Source organism: Pseudorasbora parva, chromosome 20 (genome assembly GCF_024679245.1).
Source record: "Pseudorasbora parva isolate DD20220531a chromosome 20, ASM2467924v1, whole genome shotgun sequence".
NCBI lineage: Eukaryota > Metazoa > Chordata > Actinopteri > Cypriniformes > Gobionidae > Pseudorasbora > Pseudorasbora parva.
In genome coordinates, this window is record NC_090191.1 from 30,061,130 (window position 1) to 30,085,648 (window position 24,519).

Sequence of the window (24,519 nt, forward strand, 5' to 3'; positions counted from 1 at the left end):
TTCCCTGTGTCTCACATGGCACTGTGGATGTGACAGAAATAGAGAAATAAAGAAATAAAATAAAAAAAGAGATGAAAAAAAATCATGGCTATGCCTTGCATTTTACTATCAGGGCCATTACTGTGTACTTTGGACTACTATCCTGGATATAAACCCAACATTTCCACTGCAAAACCTTTTAATTCGAGGACCAGGTTTAATTTGTGCAGGAAATCGGACTATATTGCTTATGTGAGCTGTTTTTGTAGTTGTATTAACTCATTAAAAGCACTTGGAGCAGCAGTCAGCAGAGGACGATGTTCTCCTCTTTTACTCTACACACACCTGAGTGGAGTTTGAGTGCACGTCTCTTTTCTCTCGGCTCTCCATCTCTCTCCGTACTGGCTCCTGAGTGCAACAGAAAAGCTTATATTATACATTTTACAAGTCATTGCATAAACATAATCATGGGACAACATCTGGAATAAAATACTAATTTGATTTGACATGATGTATTAAATGAGAAGAAAGAAACCTACTGAATATTTTGTGCATCTCTGAGCAACACACAGACTCAGTAGAGGTGTTAGGTGAATGAACCATTTTGAATAAATTAGTTGAATTAATGATATAATGACTCGCTTATAAAGATTTTTTGAAGAAAGAGCCACTAACAATCTCTACCACCAAAGGGCAGACTGACAGTCTGGAATGTATGCAAACACAGACAGAAAAAACAATTAAGAGAAGATCAATTATGTGCAAAAGTGCAACATTAAAGCCATCACTGTGGTTTTGAACAATCTTTATTCTTTTTTTCTTTCTTTATTATAGTCTTAAAAGTCTTTCATTCATTTCTATTTCACATCTTATGTGTACATCCTATAATAATGTGATGCAGCTAGATATCCTGTACTCTTTTTTTGATCATTCAAGGTCACATCAGGATGCCTGGAGCAACTATGTGGTTGGAACATTGAAAAACAATGCAGATTTTTTTTAAAAGTGAGATATACCATGTGACTGTTGCTTAAAATAACATAAACCATGCAGAACCTTTGTGTATGACTTCCATATACTTAATCCCTGTAACCATTTCTTGTTTACCATCAGGTAAAGAAGAGCTAAATGGTGTTTATGGATTAATTAACTCATCTACAATGATGCCAGATCTCAACATAACAGGATTGGCTTCCAGGTCTAATGTTTATAAGACCCCAGAATGTACAGTTAATCAACACAAATATTAAACTGATTATATAAAATTAGAGTTTCCCTATCTAAACGCTTCCAGGCCCAAGGACAAAATAACGGCATGATATCATAAGAGAGAAGCCATGTTATAACATATTGGTTCAAAGCAGGAATATACCTACTTGTAACGTTGCCATATGCTAATGTTGGCTCAGACTCTGAAACAGCAGGATGAACTGTAGTGGTCTCATCCTCCAACTCTTCATCCCACACTTTGGGGTGGGTGAGCAAGAACCGAGAGGCAGAATCCGCCTTTCTGTCTTCTCTTAGGATACTCCCATCATCTGGATCATTGGTGTTCACCATCAGGAGTATTTCCTTTCCTTTGGTAAAGAAAATGACTATGACTTTTGCAAATTTCATTATGGATCAACATCATTAATTCATGTAATTTTCATTCAAATGGAAAGTAATTCAATGCGAGGGTGGGGATGGGGTTTAGCCAAAGAAGTCATTACTTCAATAAAATTCTGAAACTTTCAGTTTTTTGAAAAATCAGTTTTTTGTTCATTTGGTTTTGGAATTAATGAATGACTTCTGAACATGGAGTCCTCTGTAGTTTGTCTAGAGAGCCCACTAGAACACAACAGATGGTGGAACCCATGGGGCCCAGAGGTCTTCACAACAGGGGCCTCCAAACACATATACTGAGAGACACAATCTCACACAAATACACAAAATCACACACTTCTAAGCACCTAAAAAATAAAGTGTCAATGAAGCTAGGTTATTCAGTCATCATTTCACTTCAATGGACAGCAGTACATTGCACAACTGAATAGATTTTAGTGTGGGTAGACAGCATATTTAATTTAATGTGAATAGACAAACAGTATCTGCTGTATATCTTGGCGGTAATTGTATAGCCGACACAACACTGAAGCTGCATAATCAAAACATTTAAACATCCAGAAAAATCTTTATGTATAAATTAGAGGTGATCTGATATAGACTGTATGCACTGCAAACATTTTACTCAGTGATTTTGGCTTGTTTTTTATACAAATACCTAAACATTATTAAATCAAGATGCATTTCCTTGAGAAATGACTCTTTCTTTTCTGAAAAAAATATACCAATTAAGTGAGTTTATGCTTTTTGAGACTATGCAAGATTATATTTTTACAGCATCAACTTAAAATCTTGAGTAATTTTCCTTCTTAAGTAGCCTAAATGTATCTTGATTTAAGAATGGATACATTTAAGCTGGATATTTGTAATGGAAAACAAGACAAACATACTAAGAAACACATTTTTGCCATGTCTATATCCCAGAGGTGTAAAGAGTCCTCGATACCTGAGAGACATACCAGTGAAAATAAGAAACAATTGATTCGTGAGATTATAAATCATGTTTATTTTCTAAAATCTAAATAAAACTGAACACCCCTAAATTGCAGTAAATCAAGGTCAACACAACAGCCTCTTAAACATCTACAAACTCTCAAGTCTCAGTTAAGCTCAAGAGCCAATATCCTTCAAAAAGGTCTCGTCAATATAGCGGATCAATTAAATAATGTTAAAGGGTTAGTTCACCCAAAAATTAAATTGATGTCATTAATGTTTTACCCTAATGTCGTTCCACAACCGTAAGACCTCCGTTCATCTTAAGAACACCGTTTAAGATATTTCATATTTAGTCTGAGAGCGTATGCAAGTGTATGCAGACTATGCACACAATACTGACCATGTCCAGAAAGGGATTACAACATCATCAAAGTCCATATGTGACATCAGTTAGTTAATTAGAATCTCTTGAAGCATCGAAAATACATTTTGGTCCAAAAAAAATCACAAAAACTACGACTATATTCAGCATTGTCTTCTCTTCCAGATTTGTTTCAAACCTCAAATAAAGATTCAAACGGTTGTGAATCAGTGTATTGATTCATGATTCGGTTCGCCAGTGTCACGTGATCTCAGCAGTTTGACACGCGATCCAAATCATGAATCAATACACTGATTCATGACAGTTTGAATCTTTATTTGAGGTTTGAACACAAAGAGAAGACAATGCTGTATAAAGTCATAGTTTTTGTTATTTTCGAACCAAAATGTATTTTCGATGCTTCAAGAGATTCTAATGAACTAACTGATGTCTCATATGGACTACTTTGATGATGTTTTTATTCCCTTTCTGGACATGGACAGTATAGTGTGCATACACTTCCATACACTCTCTGACTAAATATAAAATATCTTAAACTGTGTTCTGAAGATGAACGGAGGTCTTATGGGTGTGGAACGACATTAGGGTGAGTCATTAATGACATACATTTCCTTTTTTGGGTGAACTAACCCTTTAAGTAAAATGAAATAGTCAAAGCCTTCTTGCACTGGATGTGCTGGTTTTGGTCTCATCACCGGCTGCAGTCATGTGACTCAATTGTGACTCGTCAACTCCCTGCTAAAGCACCTGCATTCATGTAAAGCAGCCTTGTTGACATGTTTGGGAGAGTAAAGGTAAAACACACAATATATATTACCTTCAATGCCCTTCAATATCGCTTCTTTAGTGCAGAAACAAAATGCTGCAGAAAAAGTTAGGTGCCATGCAAAATGTAATGTTTAACTGCATTACTTAACACAAATGTATTGGAGTAAAAAGTATATTTACTTGTAGTCAAGTAAAGAGTATAGTTGCTAATATCTTTGATACTCAGTACAAGTAGTCAAAAGATACTTAAGTACAGTAACTAATTACATTTACTCAAATACTTTACACCACTGCTATATCCTTGCAGCTTTTGCTTTTGTGTGCAGTAAACCCTCCCACACACACTCACCACACTTCTCAACCACCTCCTTTGTCACTAGATCCTTCACTTCCTCCACCTGGAACAAAAGGAACCATTTAAAAAAGTTTCTCATAACACAGAAATAGTATTCGTAATCCATAATACTAAATATATCATAGAAAGAGGCCATTGTCAACATACACTGAGTCCTGGCTCCCCCTTTTCACCTTTCATGCCAAAGTTTCCCGATTCCCCCTGCATAGAAGACATGGTTGTGACTAGACAAAGCCATAATAGAGTGAGTATATAGTTATTATATAGTAATTATATATAGTGTGCAGATTCTTTATTACATCCAGGCCTCTGAGGCCAGGAATCCCAGGGGGTCCCCGTTGACAGGCCTTTCCTCTGCCTCTCCTCCCCTTCTCTCCCTGGAAAGATTATCAAACATTTTTAGTAAGGTAGTAATACATAAAAGGATGGTGGTGTCACCACAAAACAGCCATTAACCCTGGACCAATCTTTCCTACTTTATTTCCAACTGAAATATATTAGTATAGAAATTTATTTGGCCCTGTTTTAGAATGGAAAACCACCAGATTAATACAATACCATAAACATTACTACAGCACATCCACAGTCAATTTTGGTTAAACATTAATGTCTACTTAAATGTCAATATACTCTGCTTGGACTGTTGAGTCAGACACAAGCAGATGCATATTTTTACTATGAACTATATCTGCTTGACACGTTTTAGAAAATTGTGTGATGTACTGTTTTATTGATTTCATCATACTTGATATGTTTACAGTTGCTTGTAAAGCGCTTTGAGTGAAAAGTGTAATACAATATACATTCATATAATAATAATAAAATAACGTCAATAATAATAATAACTATTTTTGTTGTTCTTGTTATAAATACTATAAATACATGATAATTTACCTATTAACATAACGAAAAGAGTTAAAAATGGTAATAGTATTTTTATAATTATTAATAATAGTTGTATGATTATTATTATTATTAACAACAACAACAACAACACACTGCAACTAGCAACAGGTTTCAATGTTTTATGGGGTCTTTCCTAAGACAATGATTTTTATACTGTAGAAAACTGCATATTCTATATTTCCTACCCCTAAAACTACCTAATCTGCATTATATGTGATTTATAAGCAGTTTTCCTTGTCACAAAACATCCCAACAAGAACAAGGATTTCAGATATTGCCATATTTGTAACATAATATAACATAGGGTTTAAGACACACCTCCGCCAACACACAGACACACACACTTCATTAACATCATTTAACACATAATTACTTTTCAAATATAAAACTATTGTATAAAACTAACCTTTTCTCATCTCACAGAAACTGCCTAATGTTTTAAGCTGATTCTGTGCTGGAGTACAGTTTACCTTTACTAAAGAGACTCTGTCCATGCGAGCAGTTTGCCAAACCCTCTCCATTCCTATAAACATCAAGAGATGCTTAATTGTGGCTAAAGGCGGCCTTAGTGCAGTGTTTGGTTTGATAGCTCAAATCTTCATCCCAGCAGAAATAGCTCCCACCCCCCATCTCTCTATCTCCCTCTCCTTGAGTTAATTAGGGACTTGTCCTCCTCCACGGTTCCTCCACATGAGTGAGGTATGAAGATGCCCATAATTACACTGGTTTGACTATTTATCCATCTGTCTGTATAAGGTCTGATGAATCACACACACAAAGGAATAATGAATTCGATTCTATTATTGTTTTTATATGGAAAGCTCATATACTCGCAGACTCGTACCTTCGGTCCCACTTCACCTTTGGGTCCAACTGGACCAGGTCGACCCGGAGCCCCATTAGTTCCTGGTGTACCAGGAGATCCCTTAAAACCTGAGAAACCATTAAAACCAGTCGCACCCTGCAGGAGAATTAGTTCAATACATAAAATTGAAAACTATAAGGACAAAAGATTGCACATATTCAAATATGACACAATGTGATTTGACTATGGTGTCAATCATGGTTTTCATATGTCTTGTAACTGATCTTGACATGATAACAGTGTTGTTTTAGTACTATTTATAGACTATATTATTTTTAATTAACATTTAGAATGAGATTTTATTTTTATATTAATAGTTGTGTTTAATTTACTTATTTTATTGAGTAGTTTTTGTGCTTCAATGATGTAAAAAAAATATTACCAGGACATTATCCAGTAATTTTATGGACATTCCCATTAAGAATAAAATTTAACGCAATGAACAATACGTTGACAAACAAATCAAAAATAAATAAGGGAAATCCGTCAAATCTATGTAATACATTGTGCCCAATTTGAGTGAACTTAATTTTTTCAGTTAGTTGCCAAGGTGCCATTTCTAATTTTCATTTAATTTATGGTTTACACCTAATATTTCTCTTTTTCAGCCTTATTTCAATGTACAAAAATGTTTTTAATGTTTTTACTTTCATTTAAAGTTAATATCCCTCCTTGATAAGTTTGAATAAGCAAAGCCTTAAATCAAATTTGATTACAACAGAGGGCAAGTCATTTGTAACAACATACATTCCGGTCTGTTCCTTTAACAAATGTATCGCATCACATCAGAAGGCTTTAAATAAAGCGCATGAGTCATATAGTTTAATTTTAAGAAACTTTTATGTGCTTGTTAGTCTGAAGCTTGACAGCTCCTGATTGCAATATGCTTTTGATCGGAAAATTAAATGCATCTCTATTTGTGTTCAAACTTAGAAAGATGTGAAGATGAGTAAAAGGAGACTCATTTTTTGTACTCTTCTTTTAATAAATGAAATTATTATTATTTGTTTTTAATTAACAATGGTGCGATAATTTTTACAGTGTCAGTATACCTTCTCTCCTTTCTGTCCAGGAGCTCCATCAAGACCATTCAATCCACTATCACCTTTTTCACCCTAAACATACAAAAAAAATTAAATCTTATATTCAACTTTCCATGATGATGATGATTAGGATATCTGTTTTTGTAGTGACTCACCTTTCGTCCCGGGATGCCATTTAGTCCTGGGATGCCAGGCCTGCCAGGGTCCCCAGAATCCCCCTGTGTTTTACAGTCAAAATAACTGTTCTTAGTGGTTTATTTAAAGGGTTACTTCAGCGATTAGCATATGGCTTTGTATCAGTAGAAAGCCTGGAGTATATTAGAATGATTGTGATAATGATTCAGTAATCTAGCAGCGGTGGCTTTAGGAGTGGCCTCGTAGGGCAGCGAAGCATTCTGGGAATTGTAGTCTTTTATCCCCATGAGACAAAAATACGTTTTCTGTCTTTTCTCAGTCTAGAAAGCACCAAATTAAAAAATAATTTCACATTTCTACTACATTAATGACCAGTTTAAATACAGATTCATCTTCCCTGCGCTGAAGTACCCCTTTAATCCAGTTTTTCATTTAAAATGAAATGACAAAACACCTGTCCTCCATCCAGTCCTGGGTTCCCTATTCGACCAGAGAAACCTCTGAAGCCCTGCAGGAGAACAATGCAACGGTTACAGACAAGTGAGGACACAAAAACTAAATCAGTAAGTTCGGATTGAAACTTCTTACCTTCTCTCCTTTAATTCCTGCATCTCCAGGTAAACCAGGGTCACCTTTCTCACCCTGAACACACAAACCAATGAGATCGCAATCTATGCCCCTGAATAAAGTGTGTGCTTTTAAACAACTTTTTTTTAAAAACCTGACAGGACAACCTACTTAATTATTTAATCATTCATCTAAATAATGGAGTTAGTAAGAAAGGTTAAGGAACAGTAGTCTCCCTCTCAGTTGCCTCAGTTGCTCAGAGGATTTTGTTCATTATTAATATTTTATTCAGATGATTCATATTCTCACCTGATCCCCCTTTCTGCCCTGCAGGCCGATGTCTCCCTTGTCACCTATTTCACCATCCACTCCATGTTCTCCATTTCGTCCCTGTAACACATCTCAGCCAATTAGTATGTTTTAACTATCTCAAACTTGATTAATGAAACAACGCCAACCACTCATGCTACCTTTTCTCCATTGGCTCCTGGCTCCCCTGGATCTCCCTAAGGAAATAAACGTTACTTTCCAAAAGCAAAAAACATTTAAAAACTTAACAACCCATATTAAAATGCAGTTTCATATAGCACTATAGTATAAAAACTTAATAGTAGTGCTAATTCTGACCTTTTGTCCTACTGGACCACGTGCGCCAAAAGTCCCCATGCCTCCTTTGGTACCAGCCTCACCCTTCAGCCCCTGAAATTACACAAAAGAACTATTAAAAATTAGAAATTCACTTTACATAGTCTACATACATGAACCTCTACAGGCATCATACGTTAAGTTTACAATCTTTTAGTTCTAGAATTTTAAATGTTTTTTTAAAATAAGTATTTTATGCTCACTGTGAAATATTATTACAATTTTTACATATTGTATAATATTATTACACACTGCCCCAGATGTGACTTCTGCCCGTAATGGTAAGGAGCGTGGCGCTGTCCAGACAACCTGTGCTTGGCACTTCAGCCAATAAAAATACATGAAACTACATTTGGCCATCTAACCAATCTAAGATCATTGCGTTTTTCGGAGGGTTGGGCTTCTGAAGCAGGAAGCAAACGAGCCGTTCAAAGGACAGTGAACACAGCGGTATGGAATAAAGGTCTAATATAAGAAAAATACAGCGTAAAAAAAAAGAAGAAGTATTAAGACATGTTATAATGCGCCCCATAAACACAACCAAGAAAAAAAAAAACGGAACCACCCCTTTAAAATGTAATTTATTCCTCTCATGGCAAAGCTGAATATTCAGCATCATTACTCCAGTCTTCAGCGTCACATGATCCTTCAGAAATTATGACCTCGAACATTTAAACAGTATATTTCACTCGGTGTGTAAAATACCTTTGCACCAGGTGGACCATCTTCACCCTTCTCTCCTTTATCTCCGTCAAATCCTGGAAGCCCACGTTCACCCTGCCAGATAAAAATCAAGACACACATTGACATACACATCAACATTAACCTGTATCTGTCATTTCTACTTTTTAAATTTAACACTTTACATTAAAGTTTTATTTCAGTCAGCACCACTTTGAGAATGAAATTCATGAGAATGAAAGGCTTAGGTCAAAGATGCTCAAGCTGCCATACTAGACAGCTCGAGATACATCCTTGAAACATAATCCCCCAGCCTTGATAATAAAACGAAAGTTTCTTAGAATATATTACAGAAAAAGATACAACGGTAACAAAATACCAATACTCGATAATGAAGATACTAGGAGAAGAAGGGGTGGAGGTGGGTGTAAAGGCTGCAAAATACTCCGCAAGAGAAAAAAGTTCTCGTTCCTAGGGTCCCTAGTGTGGGAGTCCTCACAGCTTGTTCTCCACTAATTGCCTGAGCAGAACTTTTTTCTTGCGGGTGTCCGAGAACTATTGTGTGATTGGTCATACATTTAAAGTGGGCGTGGTTAATGCGGAGAAACGCAGATGATCAGCGCCTGCTTTTCTCGTGAAGTATGGAATGTACTGGCCATAGCGAACTTTGTTCTTGTTCTTGCCACCTCGAGAAAACAAACAAATGTCTTTGTTCTTGCAGAGTATGTTCCATTCTGTGCGACAGACTGAGGAACATGAGTTTGAATGAGTTTAAATACTAGGCTATAGTTGGTTAGAGTAGGAGGAGTTCCATTCGATCACTCAAGCTCCATTTGTTAACATTTGTGAAAGAACAATGAGTAATATATTTCAGATTTGATTAACTTTTGTTAATAAAATGGTCATGTTAGTTCACAGTGCAGTGCAGACACAGATACTGATTTTAAACATGTCTTAAATATTGAGATAAATAAATGCTGTATTGCTCATTGTTAGTTCAGGTTAACTAATGTAGTTAACAAATGAAATGAACTTATACATAAATACAGCAATCTTACTGATTCTCCTTTTAGACCCTTATATCCTCTGGGTCCTGGCATGGACAGAGGGCTACCCTACAAAAACAATATGATAGTTGGTAAATTAATCTAAATACACACCATACAGGTATTCAATCTATGCTTATATGCTGTCCTTACCTTGTCTCCTCTGTGACCAGGCACCCCTTTGTCACCCTGTCAGTAAATCAGGGTTATATCAGGGTTATATTCGAAACAGTTCAGATGGACTGTTAAATGGTATTGTGGGGGTATTGTTTCAACACTACAAACAATATTGTAAATTTAAACCTGTCATACGCTGACGAAAATAAAACCGCACAACTGACGCAGATTGTGACGATGGAGTGAGTGTGTATGTCTGTGAGAAGAAACTGCTGTTCACAACATTCAAAGATTGGCTTGAGCAGAGAGAGTTGAAAAGAAGGATCTGGCCAGTCAATGCAGAGAGAAGAGAGGCTCAGTAGTGCTGTCAAAGCTGCCTATATGTCTTTGAGCTACAGAGACTGATCCTGGCAGAGAGTCTTGGCTATTAACATTTAAAGCCCGTCAATGCTTGGCCATAACCACCATAGACATTAAAGGGGACAAGTCCTATCCAATCATCATAAATGCAATTGAATATTTTTGATGCTGCTCTGCTGCATTCTCTTTACACAGAAATCTGTTTGTTGTTAGGAGGATGACATAACGTTTTTGAGGCTGGATGATGGCCAAAATCACAGAGAAAAATGGCCATTCATATCAAGGAATAGAAGACGAGAGCGAATTCCAATGCAACACTTTGGCTTTAACAGTGAAATAGTGAGTTTTAAGATAGCTTAACATTGAATTTTTGACAGCTTATTGATTTCAATTTAAACCAAGATGGGTTAAAAATGAAAACTCACCTTTTCTCCTTTCACACCAGTCAGGCCTTTAGGACCCTTAATTAAAGAGAAAGGTCATAAGAACTTAACACCTTGTACAGAATCACGACACTTCCATCATTTCAAGTTTTGCCAGGTATTCAAAAGATGTATTTTGCCATTTTTGCCTATATACTCAGAAACTACAGTTGAAGAGAGGACAAGACTACAAGATTTTAGTGACATGATGTGATGTGAGAGTGTAATTGGGTTTCCATGGTTGATGGAAAGACATTGTGTTTAACTAAAATATGGTGCATGTTATTCACAAAATCCAGTTCTCTGAATAATGTATGAGGACACAAACAACTTTAAAAGTAACTTGGCAACGTTTACTCTTTCAGGTGTTGATCCGTTCAGGTAACAATTCTTGCTATTAGCTATTCGCTTGTTAGCATGCATATTACTAGGATATTGGCTGTTTATAAAGCACATAATGCCTTATTCTACATCCCTATCCTACCCAATACCTAAACTTAACAACTACCTTACTAACTATTAATTAGGAAGGAACTTAGGAGTTTATTGAGGCAAAAGTCATAGTTAATGCTAAATATTTGTTCCCCATAGAGTTACCAATATTGTCTATAGAATCACACACGACTTACCATTGGACCCAAAGGTCCTCTAGAACCGATAGTGCCTTTAGCTCCCTTGTAATGATGAGAAGTTATTAATAAGCATTTAAAGTACACAGAAAAAAAATCATGCAACTGTTTTAACACTATAATTTATAATTTATTTACTTCAATAATGACACTGAACTCTATTATGGAATAAACATTATACCTACAATATCTGAAGGAACATTTATCATAATATTACCCGGCGACCTGGGAGCCCAGAAATTCCCCTGTCACCTGGTTCCCCTGGGATACTGTCTCCCTGGTGATGGCAGATACAACTTTTCATAAATGTTATGTTTGTGTCTGTTTGTGGGGCATTTCAACCTGTTCATGTTGAGCATTAACATAACATGCAATGACTTACCTTTTCACCTTTAACCCCGGAGAGGCCAGGAGGACCCTGTAAAAAGAACAGTATGTTCAAAGATCATTAACCCTTCATTTGTTACTAAAATCCAGAGTAAATGTATTGAAATACAGAGTGAATGCAGCAGTGATACCTGCTGTCCAGGGGGACCAATTGCACCTGGAGTGCCAGGTGAGCCATTCTTTCCTCGTCTCCCTCTATCACCCTGTAAAAACATCCAAATTTATTCATTAGCTAATTCGCATTAGCTAATTTTTCGCATTCAAACTGCAAAATGTGATTAAATCAACATAGTCATAACTATAAGGAAATGATTTAACATATAGAATGGGTTGATCATTACCGTTCTACCTGGCTCTCCAGGGTCACCTGGTTGACCTCTTTGACCTGGTGACCCAGGGATGCCAAGGTTGCCACGGATACCCTGAATGCCCTGTGCTCCAGGTGGTCCTGGTTCCCCAGGCTCACCCTAAGTGCATAAAACATCAGCAACAAGTCATCTATTATTAGCTGTGTTTGGGTTTATGTTTGTATTCTCTCCTCTATGTCGACCATTAAACTCCCCAACTGGGAATGAAAATGAATTTCACAGTATTGACGAAGCACCTTTTGTCCTGGTGGGCCGGCCTGACCAATTGGCCCACGGTGACCATTTCCAGGTTCTCCCTAAAACAGAACACATAAGCAAATCATAAGAAGGTAAAGCATTCTGAGATAAACAGTTGTTGACTCCAATCTGGAAATGAATGTACCTTCTGGCCTTTTTCTCCAATCTCCCCCTGCGCAAATTCACAAATGATCAGCCACTCGCAACCACAATTTTTACAGGGCAAATAACAAAAAGAGCTCAGATGTTCTCCATCAGTACAATGCTAATAAAGACTAATTAATTTACTCGCAGGAGTAAAAATAAAGCTCTGGGGGCATCAAAGCAAGCGGAAGGGGACGACTGAAGTTCCACCCACCAGGTTTGACTGACAGCAATAATTTCCTAACATTGTGAATGAGGAGGCGGGGATGTTGTGTGTGGGTGGGGGGCAGACCAATCAGGAAGCAGGGATGATTATCTAACAGACTTTGGTTGAGAACACACAGAGCTTGTTCAGTAATAAGAGCTGACGAGAGCATTGCTCAGATAGCATTATTTATCGGGATGGGACTATCATGCTTATTACTAAGAACAGAGCGTCCTGACTTATAATGAAAAAGCTTGCCTGACCTTAGGGCCTGGTTTTCCGCTTTCACCTGGAGGTCCCTGTTCAAGCAAGGAAAAATGCACATTTATTGCACATAATTACAGTGGGGTCCAAAAGAGAGCACACTGAAAATCTTAACCGCACTATCATTACAGTAATTAAGTTAGGGTACAAAAGTCTGAGACTGCACTAAAAATGTGGGATTTAAAATCTGGAAATAACCATGGAATATAATATAATATAATATAATATAATATAATATAATATAATATAATTAATATAATATAATATAATATAATATAATATAATATAATATAATATAATTAATATAATATAATATAATATAATATGATATAATATAATTAATATAATATAATATAATATAATATAATATAATATAATATAATATAATATAATATAATTAATATAATATAATTAATATAATATAGTTTATTTATATATTTACGAACATAAACTTTATAATTATATAATGTGTTCCTGTGGATCAAAGACATTTTAGATATCAATATATATTTTATTCTTTTTTACATGTATGTTGTGGATATGTGGAATATTTGTATTTTTGTTGAAAACTACATTTTAAAGCACATTCTTACCTTCAGATAATCACAGTGGGAAATTCGGGGCCCCGTGTCTTCCTCACTGTTTGTCTCTCCCATCCTCTCTCTCTCCATCTTTTCTCGTTGTCTCTCCCATTCCATTCTTTGTCTCTGTAACTGTCTCTCTCTCTCCTCCCTTTCCTCTTGCTCCAGCTCTGTCTCCCTCTCTAGCTCTCTCTCCCTTTCAAGTTCCTCTGCCCTTTCTCGTTCCAGCTCAAGCCTTTCTTTTTCCATCTCCTGTCTTTCTCTCTCCCTCTCTAGCTCAAAATCTTCCTCTGTTTCCTCGCTGCCTGTCTCCATATCACCATCACCTGAACTGTATTCTTTGGTCTCAGTCACACCATCCTCTTCCTCCATGTCCCATTGTGCCTCAGTTTCCTCTTCAATCATTCTTTCCTTGTTCTTAAGATAGACTTCGTCTTCTCTATCTCCCTCTCTTTCCCTCACTCTTTCCTTGTACATCTCTGTCACAGGCTCAGTGTCTTTGTTTTCTTGCTTCTTTTTCTACAAAAGTGACAGAAATATAAAGTGTGAGAACTTTGTATCGTGCTATTAGTTTCCTTTTTTCTCACACTATAAAAATTATACTTTAAAGGGATAGTTCACCCAACTTGTTCCAAACTTGTATAAATACATTTGTTTTGCTTTACACAAGGGAAGATATTTGGAAGAATGTAACCAAGCAGATCTCGGCCCCCATTGACAACCATAAAATCTGGGACTGTTTTAAGTTAATTCAATTTTCTTAAAGTTTACTTACAAAACTAGGAAAAACTCCTTGCATGGCATTTCTGACTTGCAATTATCCTAATGTAATTATTTTCTACTTTCTATGAAGAATTACTATATTTAGGTAGGTAAAACTCACTCACATTTAGCTTCCTTTTGCCTCCTGCACCTGAGGTGGAACGCTAAAAGAAGATGAGATAACACAATTTTACTTCCTTCCATCCATTTCCCTCCATTACATCATGCAATAACATCTGCAGCTCTCCATAATGAGCTTATCCAATCAAAAGCACATCACCTTATATCCCTGTCTGTAACGGTTTTGTCCTCCTGGGGTTCCAGGCATGTAGGCCTATAGAAGACACATTTGAATTGTGCTTCATTAAGATGATTATTCTATGTGCAAATGAAATGATCATCATCAAAAAACAAACAAAACAAAAAAAAAACGTGTTGTTTTACCATGTACTCAGGCGAGGGGGCGCTCCTCTTCACTTTAGATCTTGTCCCTTCCAGGCCACTTTTGTGGGACAAGTACCCCTGTTTATACCCAAACAGTCTTGTAAACATATTTTTCTCACTCGTGTACATTTACTGCACTACCTTACTATATTTACTTTCTAAAAAAAATTGTTTTAAATGCTACATGTGAATTTAGGCACCATAACATTAAAGTAGGCTACTATAAATTCTTTACAATGTACACTACTTTTTTTGTTTACAATTTAGGTACTAATATGTACCCTTTGCGTTTAAATAAGGTATATATTTGAAAGGATATCACCCCACACTGAAAATATTTGTACATTTGTTTGATTGAGATTTGAGTGTATGAAAAAAATGCATATTCATTTTGAGATTACATTTAACAGGGTTATTAACTTAATAGTATTTTTTAAGATCAAATTAGATGATGACAAAGGTAATCTAAAATTAAAAATAGGGAGAAAGAGCATGCACAATGATATATAGAATAAAAACTGTTAATGAGAAATTAACTAAAACCTATTAGTGCGCCCGTACTGTAAAGTGTTACTGGATGTCCTTATTTAAAAATGTTATGAAGTAAAAAAATGTCATAATTGTGAAAAGGACACACTTGAACACACACACACACACACACACACACACACACACACACACACACACACACACACACACACACACACACACACACACACACACACACACACACACACACACTCACGTTTGTTTTTGTGAAATGTGGGGACATTCTATAGACGTAATATTTTTTATACTGTACAAACCATATTTTCTATCCCCCTACACTGCCCCTGCCCCTAAACCTACCCATCACAGGAAACATTTAGCATTTTTACTTCCTCAAAAAAACTAACTCTTTATGATTTATAAGTATTTTAAAATATGGGGACATGGGTAATGTCCTCATATTTCACTCTCTCCATACCCATGTCATTATACACATTTGTGTCCTGATATTTCACAAAGACAAGCACACACACACACACGCACACACACACGCACGCACGCACACACACACACACGCACACACACACACACACACACACACACACACACACACACACACACACACACACGTACACACACGTACACACAATAAAGACTCAGAAACCGGTAAAGACTGGTTTAGGAAGAACACATTTACTCACAGACATGCACAAACAGATTAAATACCAAAGAAAAGCAATACGTCTTTGAATTTCACCAGTGAAAACAGGTAGCACATAATGTAACCGTAAACGAAAAAAAGTAAATATGCAGACAAACAAAATACAATACTTTTTCAGTCTTATCAATAAATAAGTAACTGCTGAACAAATCGATGTTGCATGAGCTCTAATGGCAAATTATTTGATACTCCAAACAAGCTATTAAAACAACTCATTCATAAGTGTTTTGTGTTGTCATGTTTCTATGATTTATGATTTAGCTTGTGTTCGTTCAGTAAAGACAGCACATTACAAGGTCTGTTCTTTATGTTTATAGTGGGTTGGTCTCTCCTCAGAGAGTGCTGGTGGGTCTTCTCAATCTATCAAAGGCACTGCAGCGGACTGCATGCTAGTTGTGGTGGAGGCAGCATGGATGAATGACATCATCATTGTGCGACGGGAAAGGAGGCTCTCCCAAAGTAATGCCGGCCAGTCAGATCCTCCCCCTCTTTTACCCTTCACAGTTTCTATACACTTGAATCTCTCTCTTACAGAGTTTAGGGGAGCTCCTGTGTTAAGAAAATAAATATATTAAAGAAAACCTGTAGCTCATCTGTAAGAGCGACTATAAAGCGTGTTTAATGTTCCATTCTACAAGTACACAAACCAGAGGAATCATGACTAAAGTTCAAGTGCAGTGCATGCTGGGATGTCAGTGTGTTACTTCATGATCATTTATATGTTTTTGAAACCCACACTTTAAACTCATACACTGAAGTTGGCTGTTTAAAATGCACATGAACATACGCAAAATATTGTTTGCACTGGTGAAATTCACTGATTTTTTCATGCAAAAAATGCTAATGAAATAACTCATCAGTGTCCCACAAACATGCTGAAGCCAAAGCTCTAGTTAGTTCATGCTTCAAACAAAAGCAACATGCAAGACTTGCAGCATATCAATGCATGAGCTGGGGAATAAAACAGAAGGAAGACAGAAAGCAAAATTACAGAGAAACGTTTACCTCCTCTCCAGTTTGTGTTGTATTTAGCACTGATAATAATGTGGTTTCGGGCTTCTGTAAAACATAAAAAAATAAGTCAATGTGTATCATATGCATTAAGCTGCTGAAATGAATATAGTATCAAACAAGTACCTGATCTGTTACTCTTGATGAAAGCAGGCGACTCGCTGGTGTTGTGTGAGCCGTCTGAAACAAATAGTTTTCTGTCAAACATTGCCAGCCATACTGGGTGAAGGAGATATATGATGATGAATGTTGGTCATTAGGGGATTAAAAGTTGTCAAACAATAAATTATGAATGACCATAAAAAGGTATTTAAATTTTGCATTCACTTCTGTTAAAAATTGTCAGTTCAAAATTTGGACCAGTTTCCAAAAATATTAAAATGTTTTCAACATTGATAATAATAATAAGAAATGTTTCTTGAGCACCAAATCAGCACATTAGAATGATTTCTGAAGGATCATGTGACACAAAAAAAATGATTCAGCTTTGCTATCACAGGAATAAAATATATTTTAAAATGATAACACTTTACAATAAGTTCTCATTTGTTAACCTTTAACTAACATGAACTAAAAATAAGCAATACATTTATTAGTGTATTTATTCATCTTTGTTAATGTTAGTTAATAAAAAAAAACAGTCTTTCATTGTTTGTTCATGTTAGTACACAGCACATTATGGAAGCTTGTTTCTGCCCTAGAATAAAAATTAAAAAGGTTATTTTGACTTTATATTTTGCAATTCTAACTTTATATCTCACAGATCTGACTTTATAATTCGTAATCCTGGCTTTATATCTCACAATTCTTACTTTAAATCTCATAATTCTGACTTAATATCTTGCCATTATGACTTTATATCACACAATTCTGTCTTTATATATAAAGAGTTGCAATTATATTAAAAAATGTTTTATTCTGTAGCAGAAACAAGCTTCCATAGGGAATTCGTTAACAAATACAACTTTTGATTTTAATAATGTATTAGTAAATGGTGAAATTAACATGAACTAAGATTAATAAATGCAGCAGTATTTTATATTAAATAAATAAAATTATTGTTCATTCTTAATTCTTGTTAACTAAAGTAGTAATTGGCTAATGCTAATTAATGAAATATTAAAAAAGCCTTAAAACCTTAAAATATTTTCACAATATTACAATTTTCTGTATTTTATTTGAATTAAATAAATGCAGCCTTGGTGAGCATTAGATACTTTCAAAAACATGATAAAATCTTTTGAACAGTAGTGTTTATTCTTACCAGTCTGATCTCCTCTGGAGACTGTATAATCGGAGGAGATATTTCTGTCTCACCCTGTGTGAATTTTAACATTTTTTGGAGCATCATAAAATACCCTGCTCCTATGCAACCATAAACATTTTAAATCATTAATAGTATTAAAAAGAGAATTTAAGCAGAGACTCTTACCTCATTTTCCTGTGTGTATAAAGCTGTTGTTGCTGAGAATTTTAGCTGAGGAAAAGAAAGCTTCTTTAGCTTTATGCATTTCGAACAGCCCTACAGTATTGAGGAAAAATGATTGCACTGTAACATGCATTAATCTAAATTATGACTGTCTCTGCAAGTGCTTTCAGTTGTGTATTTATATGTATATTGTGATTTGATTTGGTTTCAATAACGCTCACCTCCTCCCCTCCGTCCTCCTCCTCTCGAGAGGGAAAAGGCTCTTTTGAGGGCAGCTCGTCCTGACACGATACAAACAAAACGTTTAAAAATCAATGTGAAAAGTTCATGAAAAATGCTTACAGTGTGCAAACCATTTGTTTAAAGATATAAACTGAAAGCTGGAAGACTATGAGAATAATTAATCAACATTAATTAGTAATCGGTTTCTTATTTAGGCTGGGGAGTGGGAGTAATATATTAAAGTCTTCTAAATTGTGAAGTGAACGGTGTAATTGAACTCTTCACTGTGGGTGGGCGTGAGTGAGGGAGATATGAGGTAAACTTATTAGTGTAGGCTGATATGTCAGGTCCCATTCAGCAAATTGTGCACATGTGAATACTAAGAGACACATTACAGACAAAATCCAATGTACTGTGTGAAATCTTTTGAGTTTATTAATCACATGATGCCGTCTTAAATTAGATCACATCATCATGTGACAGACTCACCTCATATTCAAGACTGTATTCCTCATCGTCATATGATGCTTCCTCAACCTCCTCTTCCATGTCGTCTTGATCTTCCTGTAATTTAACATAGTAAGAGAAATTATTTCTGCCTTCTAATGACAAATAAAGAACACGATCAGCTAAAAAGATGCCAATGAACAAACAAACATGCAAAACGGTGAGAGAATAGATTAGTTACACATTTACATATTAGAGGCTAGATTTAGACATTACATACTAAACTAAATAACAGTATTGGTAATCATGCTTTATGGACAATTTAAGTAGTTATAAATCAAACCAAAAATTAAAAGCCATTTCATTTTTCGTGAATTATTCTATTAGTTGAAATACAGATACTGACTGTTATAAGTGATTTTCATGGCATATTTATTAAAGTATTAATGCTGTGTGTTTATGGGCAAACCACATGTGCATTTAATGATCAATTTAAGTGTATGATTAAAATTATTTTGGGGGTTTATGCTTTTTTTGAATTAAATATTTAGGCTATAAATAATTAAGTCTATAGTATAGTATCAGAATATTTCAGCAATCACAAAAATAGAGTTCCATGTGATAGAAAAAAGGTCAATATATAGCTCCCTTGGATGTGAATGATGTGTGAATGTCAGGTTAGGTGCGATGATGAAACATTTACCAAACGTTTCCTTTGCCGTTTTTGCCGTCCTTTATTTCCTTTGCCCTGGTTGAGAGTTTAGCAGTTGAGAAGCATCATAATTTATGAGATGGCTTTAAATAACAATCATCAGACATATTTAGATACAATTAGGAGGTTAGCAGCCATGACTTTTTATTATATTTAATTGAAATATTTAGTTCTAGGTATGTCTGGTTAGGTGTTTATTATTACTACACAGATTAAACATTTTCACCAGTATAAAGAAACCCTATAAAGCTTACTGTATCATGTTTGATACGCAAATATCATACAACACAAGCCATGAAAGCCTGATGTATCAAATATGATACTATCATTATTACACCTAATTATTTATTATTGTTATATATATTTTTTTATTTTGTCTTATTATTTCATATGTCAGGCATTACAGGGTTAATAGCAAAAACATGTTTATGGCTAATTATAACACATAACTGAGACTGAAACTCATTGATAACACACCGAGATCACTTTACCTTTCCCCTCTCTCTGCCTTTCTTCTTCTCTCCAGATGTTTTCTTCCCCGTGTCCTCGTGGCTGTGGAAAACTGTCTCCATACTTACCTCTACCTTCCCAGAACTCAACTGTCAAAAAAGCGAAAAAAGCTTTTTTATGATTAAAACTTGTTTTAAAAGTAGTAATTCAATGGTATTATATTAAAGGAAATCAGAAAACAAGACATTCCAAATCAAAACAAATCATTTTAAAGGGTTAGTTCACCCACAAATTAAAATGATGCCATAATTCCTGAAGCCATCCTAGGTGTATATGACATTCTTCTTTCAGAGGCCTTTCATAGAAGCCTTTTGAAGCGAATCGTTGGGTTTTGGTAAGAAGTATATCCATATTTGAAATCTCAAAGTAAAATATATCTAGCTTTCACCAGACTGCCTTCCGTATTCAATTTACGAAGAAAGTGTAACGCCTCTCACAGTTCAAAGCCCTTACGCTACGTCCAACGTAATACATCGTGCCAATTATGCTTATTTCATGAGCTGAATACAGAAGGTGGTCTGACGGAAGCTAGATATTTTACTTTATGTAAAATATGGATCTTTTTCTCACAGAAACCCATTGATTCACTTCAGAAGGCCTTTATTAACCCTCTTGAGCCATGTGGTTTACTTTTATGGGATGGATGCACTTTTTGGGCTTCAAATTTGGGGCTGCCATTCACTTATAATGCTTGGAAGAGCTAGGAAAGAAGAATGTCATATAAACCTAGGATGGCTGGAAGGTGAGTAAAATCATGGGGTAATTTCCATTTTTGGGTGAACAATCCCTTTAAGCTCATTTAAATTTAATTGATCAGTTAAAAATACTGATTTATTTAAAATGTATAAATGCTTAAGTGCTGAGGTGTATGTTTGGCATTATCATAGATGAAGTGCATTTTGTCCGTATAAACCACAATATTAATGAGCTTCAGTACAATAAACAACATAATTACTAGTGAACATACCCTCTCAGAGGATATGTTGGTTTGGAGAAATTTCAAATGTGTTACATCACTGAAGTTGGTCTCCACAAGTTTCTTTTCTTCGATATGTACCAGCTTGTCCTTTGCTTTACTCAGGTCAGTCTTTTTGTGAATAGTAGAGATGGTCGAAAGGGTAGGGCCCACTTCTGTTTCAGACACAGCCTCCTTAAATGACAAGACAAGCCTCATTAAAAACAACAACAACAAAAATACTGCTTTCAATAAATCAATAAACACAATTGCCGCATGAGAGGGGCAACATCATGATCATCATGCCACTAATTGAAAAAGCAACATTAAATCAGAGCAAATCAATCAAATATATCTGAAAAAAACTAAAAGTATTGATGTTAGGTCATGGATTTTGAATAATGGTGCAGTAATTACTGACAAAGGAACGGATGTTTGCTTACAGGACTGGGTTCAGGTGTCTGCCCCTCTTCAAGATCAGATTCTTCCTCAATCAAATCCGCATCAGGTAATGACTCTTGTGGGTGATTGTACTTTACTGAGCTCTGTGGATTAGAGAGCGCTCTCATGATTCAATAGGCTTAATATAGCCATACCATTATTGCTGATAGTACATATGCATGGCAAGTCTGAGTAGAAGTCAAAGTGTTTGTACTATTGTTATAGTAAGTCATTTTCTTGAGATGTTTTCTATGTTTAAGAGGCTACTCACAGTGTATTCGGTGATGACGTTGGAGTCAGGCTCCTGTCTGTCTCCTTTCACTCTTCTGCTGGTGCCGATCTCATGAAGAAGCTCCTCCATTCCATCCTGAAGCAGCCTGTCAATCAAAGCCTTCAGCAGCGAAAGCTGGGAAGTGGGATATTTTATTTATTGCAAATATGGTACTGTTTTACTCTCAAAATTGATAGAATTCATATGAATACATAATGCATAAGATGACAATAAAATGGTTAATAATGTAGAAGTGACTTTTATAAACCAGTACATTTATCACAAGTCACAGTACGTACTGGTGGTCAATTTCAAATCCTTAAATGATTCACAATTGTTAGTGAGTAACTTCATTTTCAAAACAAAAAGTCATTTAAATGATGTATATGTTATGGATGTAATGAATGCTGCCTCCATTGAGAATATTGCTTTCAGTAGGAATATTAAATATTGAAGCAACATTTTAATTTAATATGAAAGCTTAATAGTTGATACAAATTTAATTAAAGGTTAATATAGGGGCTAATTATATTAGATTCTGTTATTATTTAGTAAAACACCTATTGTATAAATATAGTGTCATTAATTGTTCTGTTTTTAGCATTTAGTATTTTGATATCAATAAAAAATAGACAGTCACTTAATTTGGCAACAAATAATTAAATCTATAAAAAAATATTCATATATCTCTATTGTTATATAGCATTACTTCCACTTAAAAAGAACCTCCATCAATTATGTTTGTAACACTTAATATAGGGAACACATATTCACCTTTAACTACAACTTTTGCCTCAATAAGCTCCTAATTTACTGCTTAGTAATAGTTAGTAGGTACAGGTAGCTGTTGAATTGTTTAAGTTTTGGTATTGGGTAGGATAAAACAGGTGTAGAATATGGTCGTGCAAAATAAAGCATTAATATGTGATTTATAAATGCAAATAAACAGCCAATATGCCAGCTAATAAGCAATTAGTTAAAAGGGTTCCCCATACAAAAATGTTACCATCATTAAAAAAAATGTTTTAGAATTATTATTGAAGTTCATTTATGTAAGAAAAATCAAATATTTTGCCTTCAGCACACTTACTTTAATACCATATGAATCAAACAAGCCTTCAATGTCCTGAAATAGAACAAAACAATATGTTTACACCACCTAAGATCAGCTTAGTAATGAAGTAAATTATGTACAGGCATTGAGTAACCATGAAGACCTTCATTTCAACAGCTCTCCCAGGTGGGCCCGCATCACCCTGTTAAATAATACAGTGCCCACTATCATTCCTTCTGCAACATAGACATGTGAAGATAACTTGTGCAATCAATAAGATGAAGAATGTTTGGTACCTTCTCTCCTTTCAGACCCATCTCTCCTTTCTCTCCCTGCCAACCAAAGGAGAAAAATTAGATATCGCCTGAGAATCTTTTCATTTCTTCAAGGATTTTTGGCAATTAATAGACTACTTTACCTTCATCCCAGGAGGACCCTACACACAGAAACACATGTAAGGGCTAAAAAAGTACCTCAAAATAATACATTTTCAAAAACATAAAAGCCTCACGTCATTTACATCTAAATGTTTCACATTTCCTGATATTTGGTAAATAAGCTCGCAAGGATATCAATGTATGTTACACACTCACCGCTGCACCAGGGGGTCCCATTGGTATGGGAAATGCATTTTTTATATCCTCAATAGACATACCCTAGGAAAAAAATACCAGTATAATTTAGCAATAGTCATTGTTGCGAATAAAATCTTGTCTAAGCTCAAACTAAAAACTTATACCTCTTGGAGAACAATGGGAGGACCTGGCAAGCCTGGAGATCCTTGCTCTCCTTTTTGACCTTCATTTCCCTAAAGCAGGTAAAATGACAAAAAATGCGTAACATACAATGGATATAAACAAACCATTTAATCATACCACAGTTTGCTTAAAACTTGGATTATCTTACATTTGCACCAGGTTCACCTTTTTCACCCTATGCATTAAAATAAGAAATGATGTTAGCCAAATACATTTAAACTTAAATAGGGTTAAATGGGATAATGGAATAGTTCATATCACTCTGTTCTCCCACCTTCGTTCCTTCATCACCCTTTGTACCTTGTTCTCCCTGAAAAAAATGGTTTAGTTTTATAAATAGTCTTAAAAAAGCATTTAGGACTACAACAATATTTTAAACATACATCTTTTCCAGCTACTCCACGTTTCCCATCGACACCAGGTTTGCCCTGAACAAAGAGAGAACAGAAGATAAGAAAAGAGAGGAAATTAATAGCTTTATTATTATAAAAGTTATGGTTTATATCTGCTGTAAATGTTATCACTGTACACTCACAGGTGTTCCAGGTAAACCAGGCATACCAGTAATGCCAGCACGGCCAGGATCTCCTTTCTCTCCTTTCTGTTTAATTAAAATAAAAATAAAAACATTCGAAGATTCTCCATACACATAATGATTTTTATACT

General features: G+C 35.3%; 1 protein-coding gene across 1 annotated transcript in view; it reads right to left on the reverse strand.

Annotated features, from left to right (window-relative positions):
* col7a1l (collagen type VII alpha 1-like) overlaps positions 1–24,519 on the reverse strand; it is a 65,402-nt gene that overhangs the window by 2,492 nt on the left and 38,391 nt on the right. Inside the window, exons 59-108 of the mRNA XM_067428554.1 lie at positions 24,389–24,454; positions 24,237–24,281; positions 24,128–24,163; positions 24,002–24,028; positions 23,835–23,903; positions 23,689–23,751; positions 23,514–23,531; positions 23,392–23,427; positions 23,259–23,297; positions 23,132–23,167; positions 22,042–22,176; positions 21,773–21,874; positions 21,342–21,524; positions 20,356–20,463; positions 19,856–19,900; positions 19,195–19,269; positions 18,705–18,764; positions 18,487–18,531; positions 18,319–18,372; positions 17,181–17,234; positions 17,049–17,102; positions 14,834–14,911; positions 14,670–14,723; positions 14,515–14,553; positions 13,640–14,146; positions 13,046–13,081; positions 12,579–12,605; positions 12,433–12,492; positions 12,170–12,295; positions 11,960–12,031; positions 11,824–11,859; positions 11,659–11,718; positions 11,442–11,486; positions 10,816–10,851; positions 10,067–10,102; positions 9,926–9,982; positions 8,892–8,963; positions 8,169–8,240; positions 8,012–8,047; positions 7,851–7,931; positions 7,563–7,616; positions 7,429–7,482; positions 6,995–7,057; positions 6,849–6,911; positions 5,776–5,892; positions 4,325–4,402; positions 4,173–4,226; positions 4,020–4,068; positions 1,356–1,556; positions 325–387 (exon numbers count right to left, since the gene is read on the reverse strand). Coding sequence (XP_067284655.1) covers positions 325–387; positions 1,356–1,556; positions 4,020–4,068; positions 4,173–4,226; positions 4,325–4,402; positions 5,776–5,892; positions 6,849–6,911; positions 6,995–7,057; positions 7,429–7,482; positions 7,563–7,616; positions 7,851–7,931; positions 8,012–8,047; positions 8,169–8,240; positions 8,892–8,963; positions 9,926–9,982; positions 10,067–10,102; positions 10,816–10,851; positions 11,442–11,486; positions 11,659–11,718; positions 11,824–11,859; positions 11,960–12,031; positions 12,170–12,295; positions 12,433–12,492; positions 12,579–12,605; positions 13,046–13,081; positions 13,640–14,146; positions 14,515–14,553; positions 14,670–14,723; positions 14,834–14,911; positions 17,049–17,102; positions 17,181–17,234; positions 18,319–18,372; positions 18,487–18,531; positions 18,705–18,764; positions 19,195–19,269; positions 19,856–19,900; positions 20,356–20,463; positions 21,342–21,524; positions 21,773–21,874; positions 22,042–22,176; positions 23,132–23,167; positions 23,259–23,297; positions 23,392–23,427; positions 23,514–23,531; positions 23,689–23,751; positions 23,835–23,903; positions 24,002–24,028; positions 24,128–24,163; positions 24,237–24,281; positions 24,389–24,454 — 3,676 coding nt within the window. The remainder of the gene's footprint in view (positions 1–324; positions 388–1,355; positions 1,557–4,019; positions 4,069–4,172; positions 4,227–4,324; positions 4,403–5,775; positions 5,893–6,848; positions 6,912–6,994; positions 7,058–7,428; positions 7,483–7,562; positions 7,617–7,850; positions 7,932–8,011; positions 8,048–8,168; positions 8,241–8,891; positions 8,964–9,925; positions 9,983–10,066; positions 10,103–10,815; positions 10,852–11,441; positions 11,487–11,658; positions 11,719–11,823; positions 11,860–11,959; positions 12,032–12,169; positions 12,296–12,432; positions 12,493–12,578; positions 12,606–13,045; positions 13,082–13,639; positions 14,147–14,514; positions 14,554–14,669; positions 14,724–14,833; positions 14,912–17,048; positions 17,103–17,180; positions 17,235–18,318; positions 18,373–18,486; positions 18,532–18,704; positions 18,765–19,194; positions 19,270–19,855; positions 19,901–20,355; positions 20,464–21,341; positions 21,525–21,772; positions 21,875–22,041; positions 22,177–23,131; positions 23,168–23,258; positions 23,298–23,391; positions 23,428–23,513; positions 23,532–23,688; positions 23,752–23,834; positions 23,904–24,001; positions 24,029–24,127; positions 24,164–24,236; positions 24,282–24,388; positions 24,455–24,519) is intronic.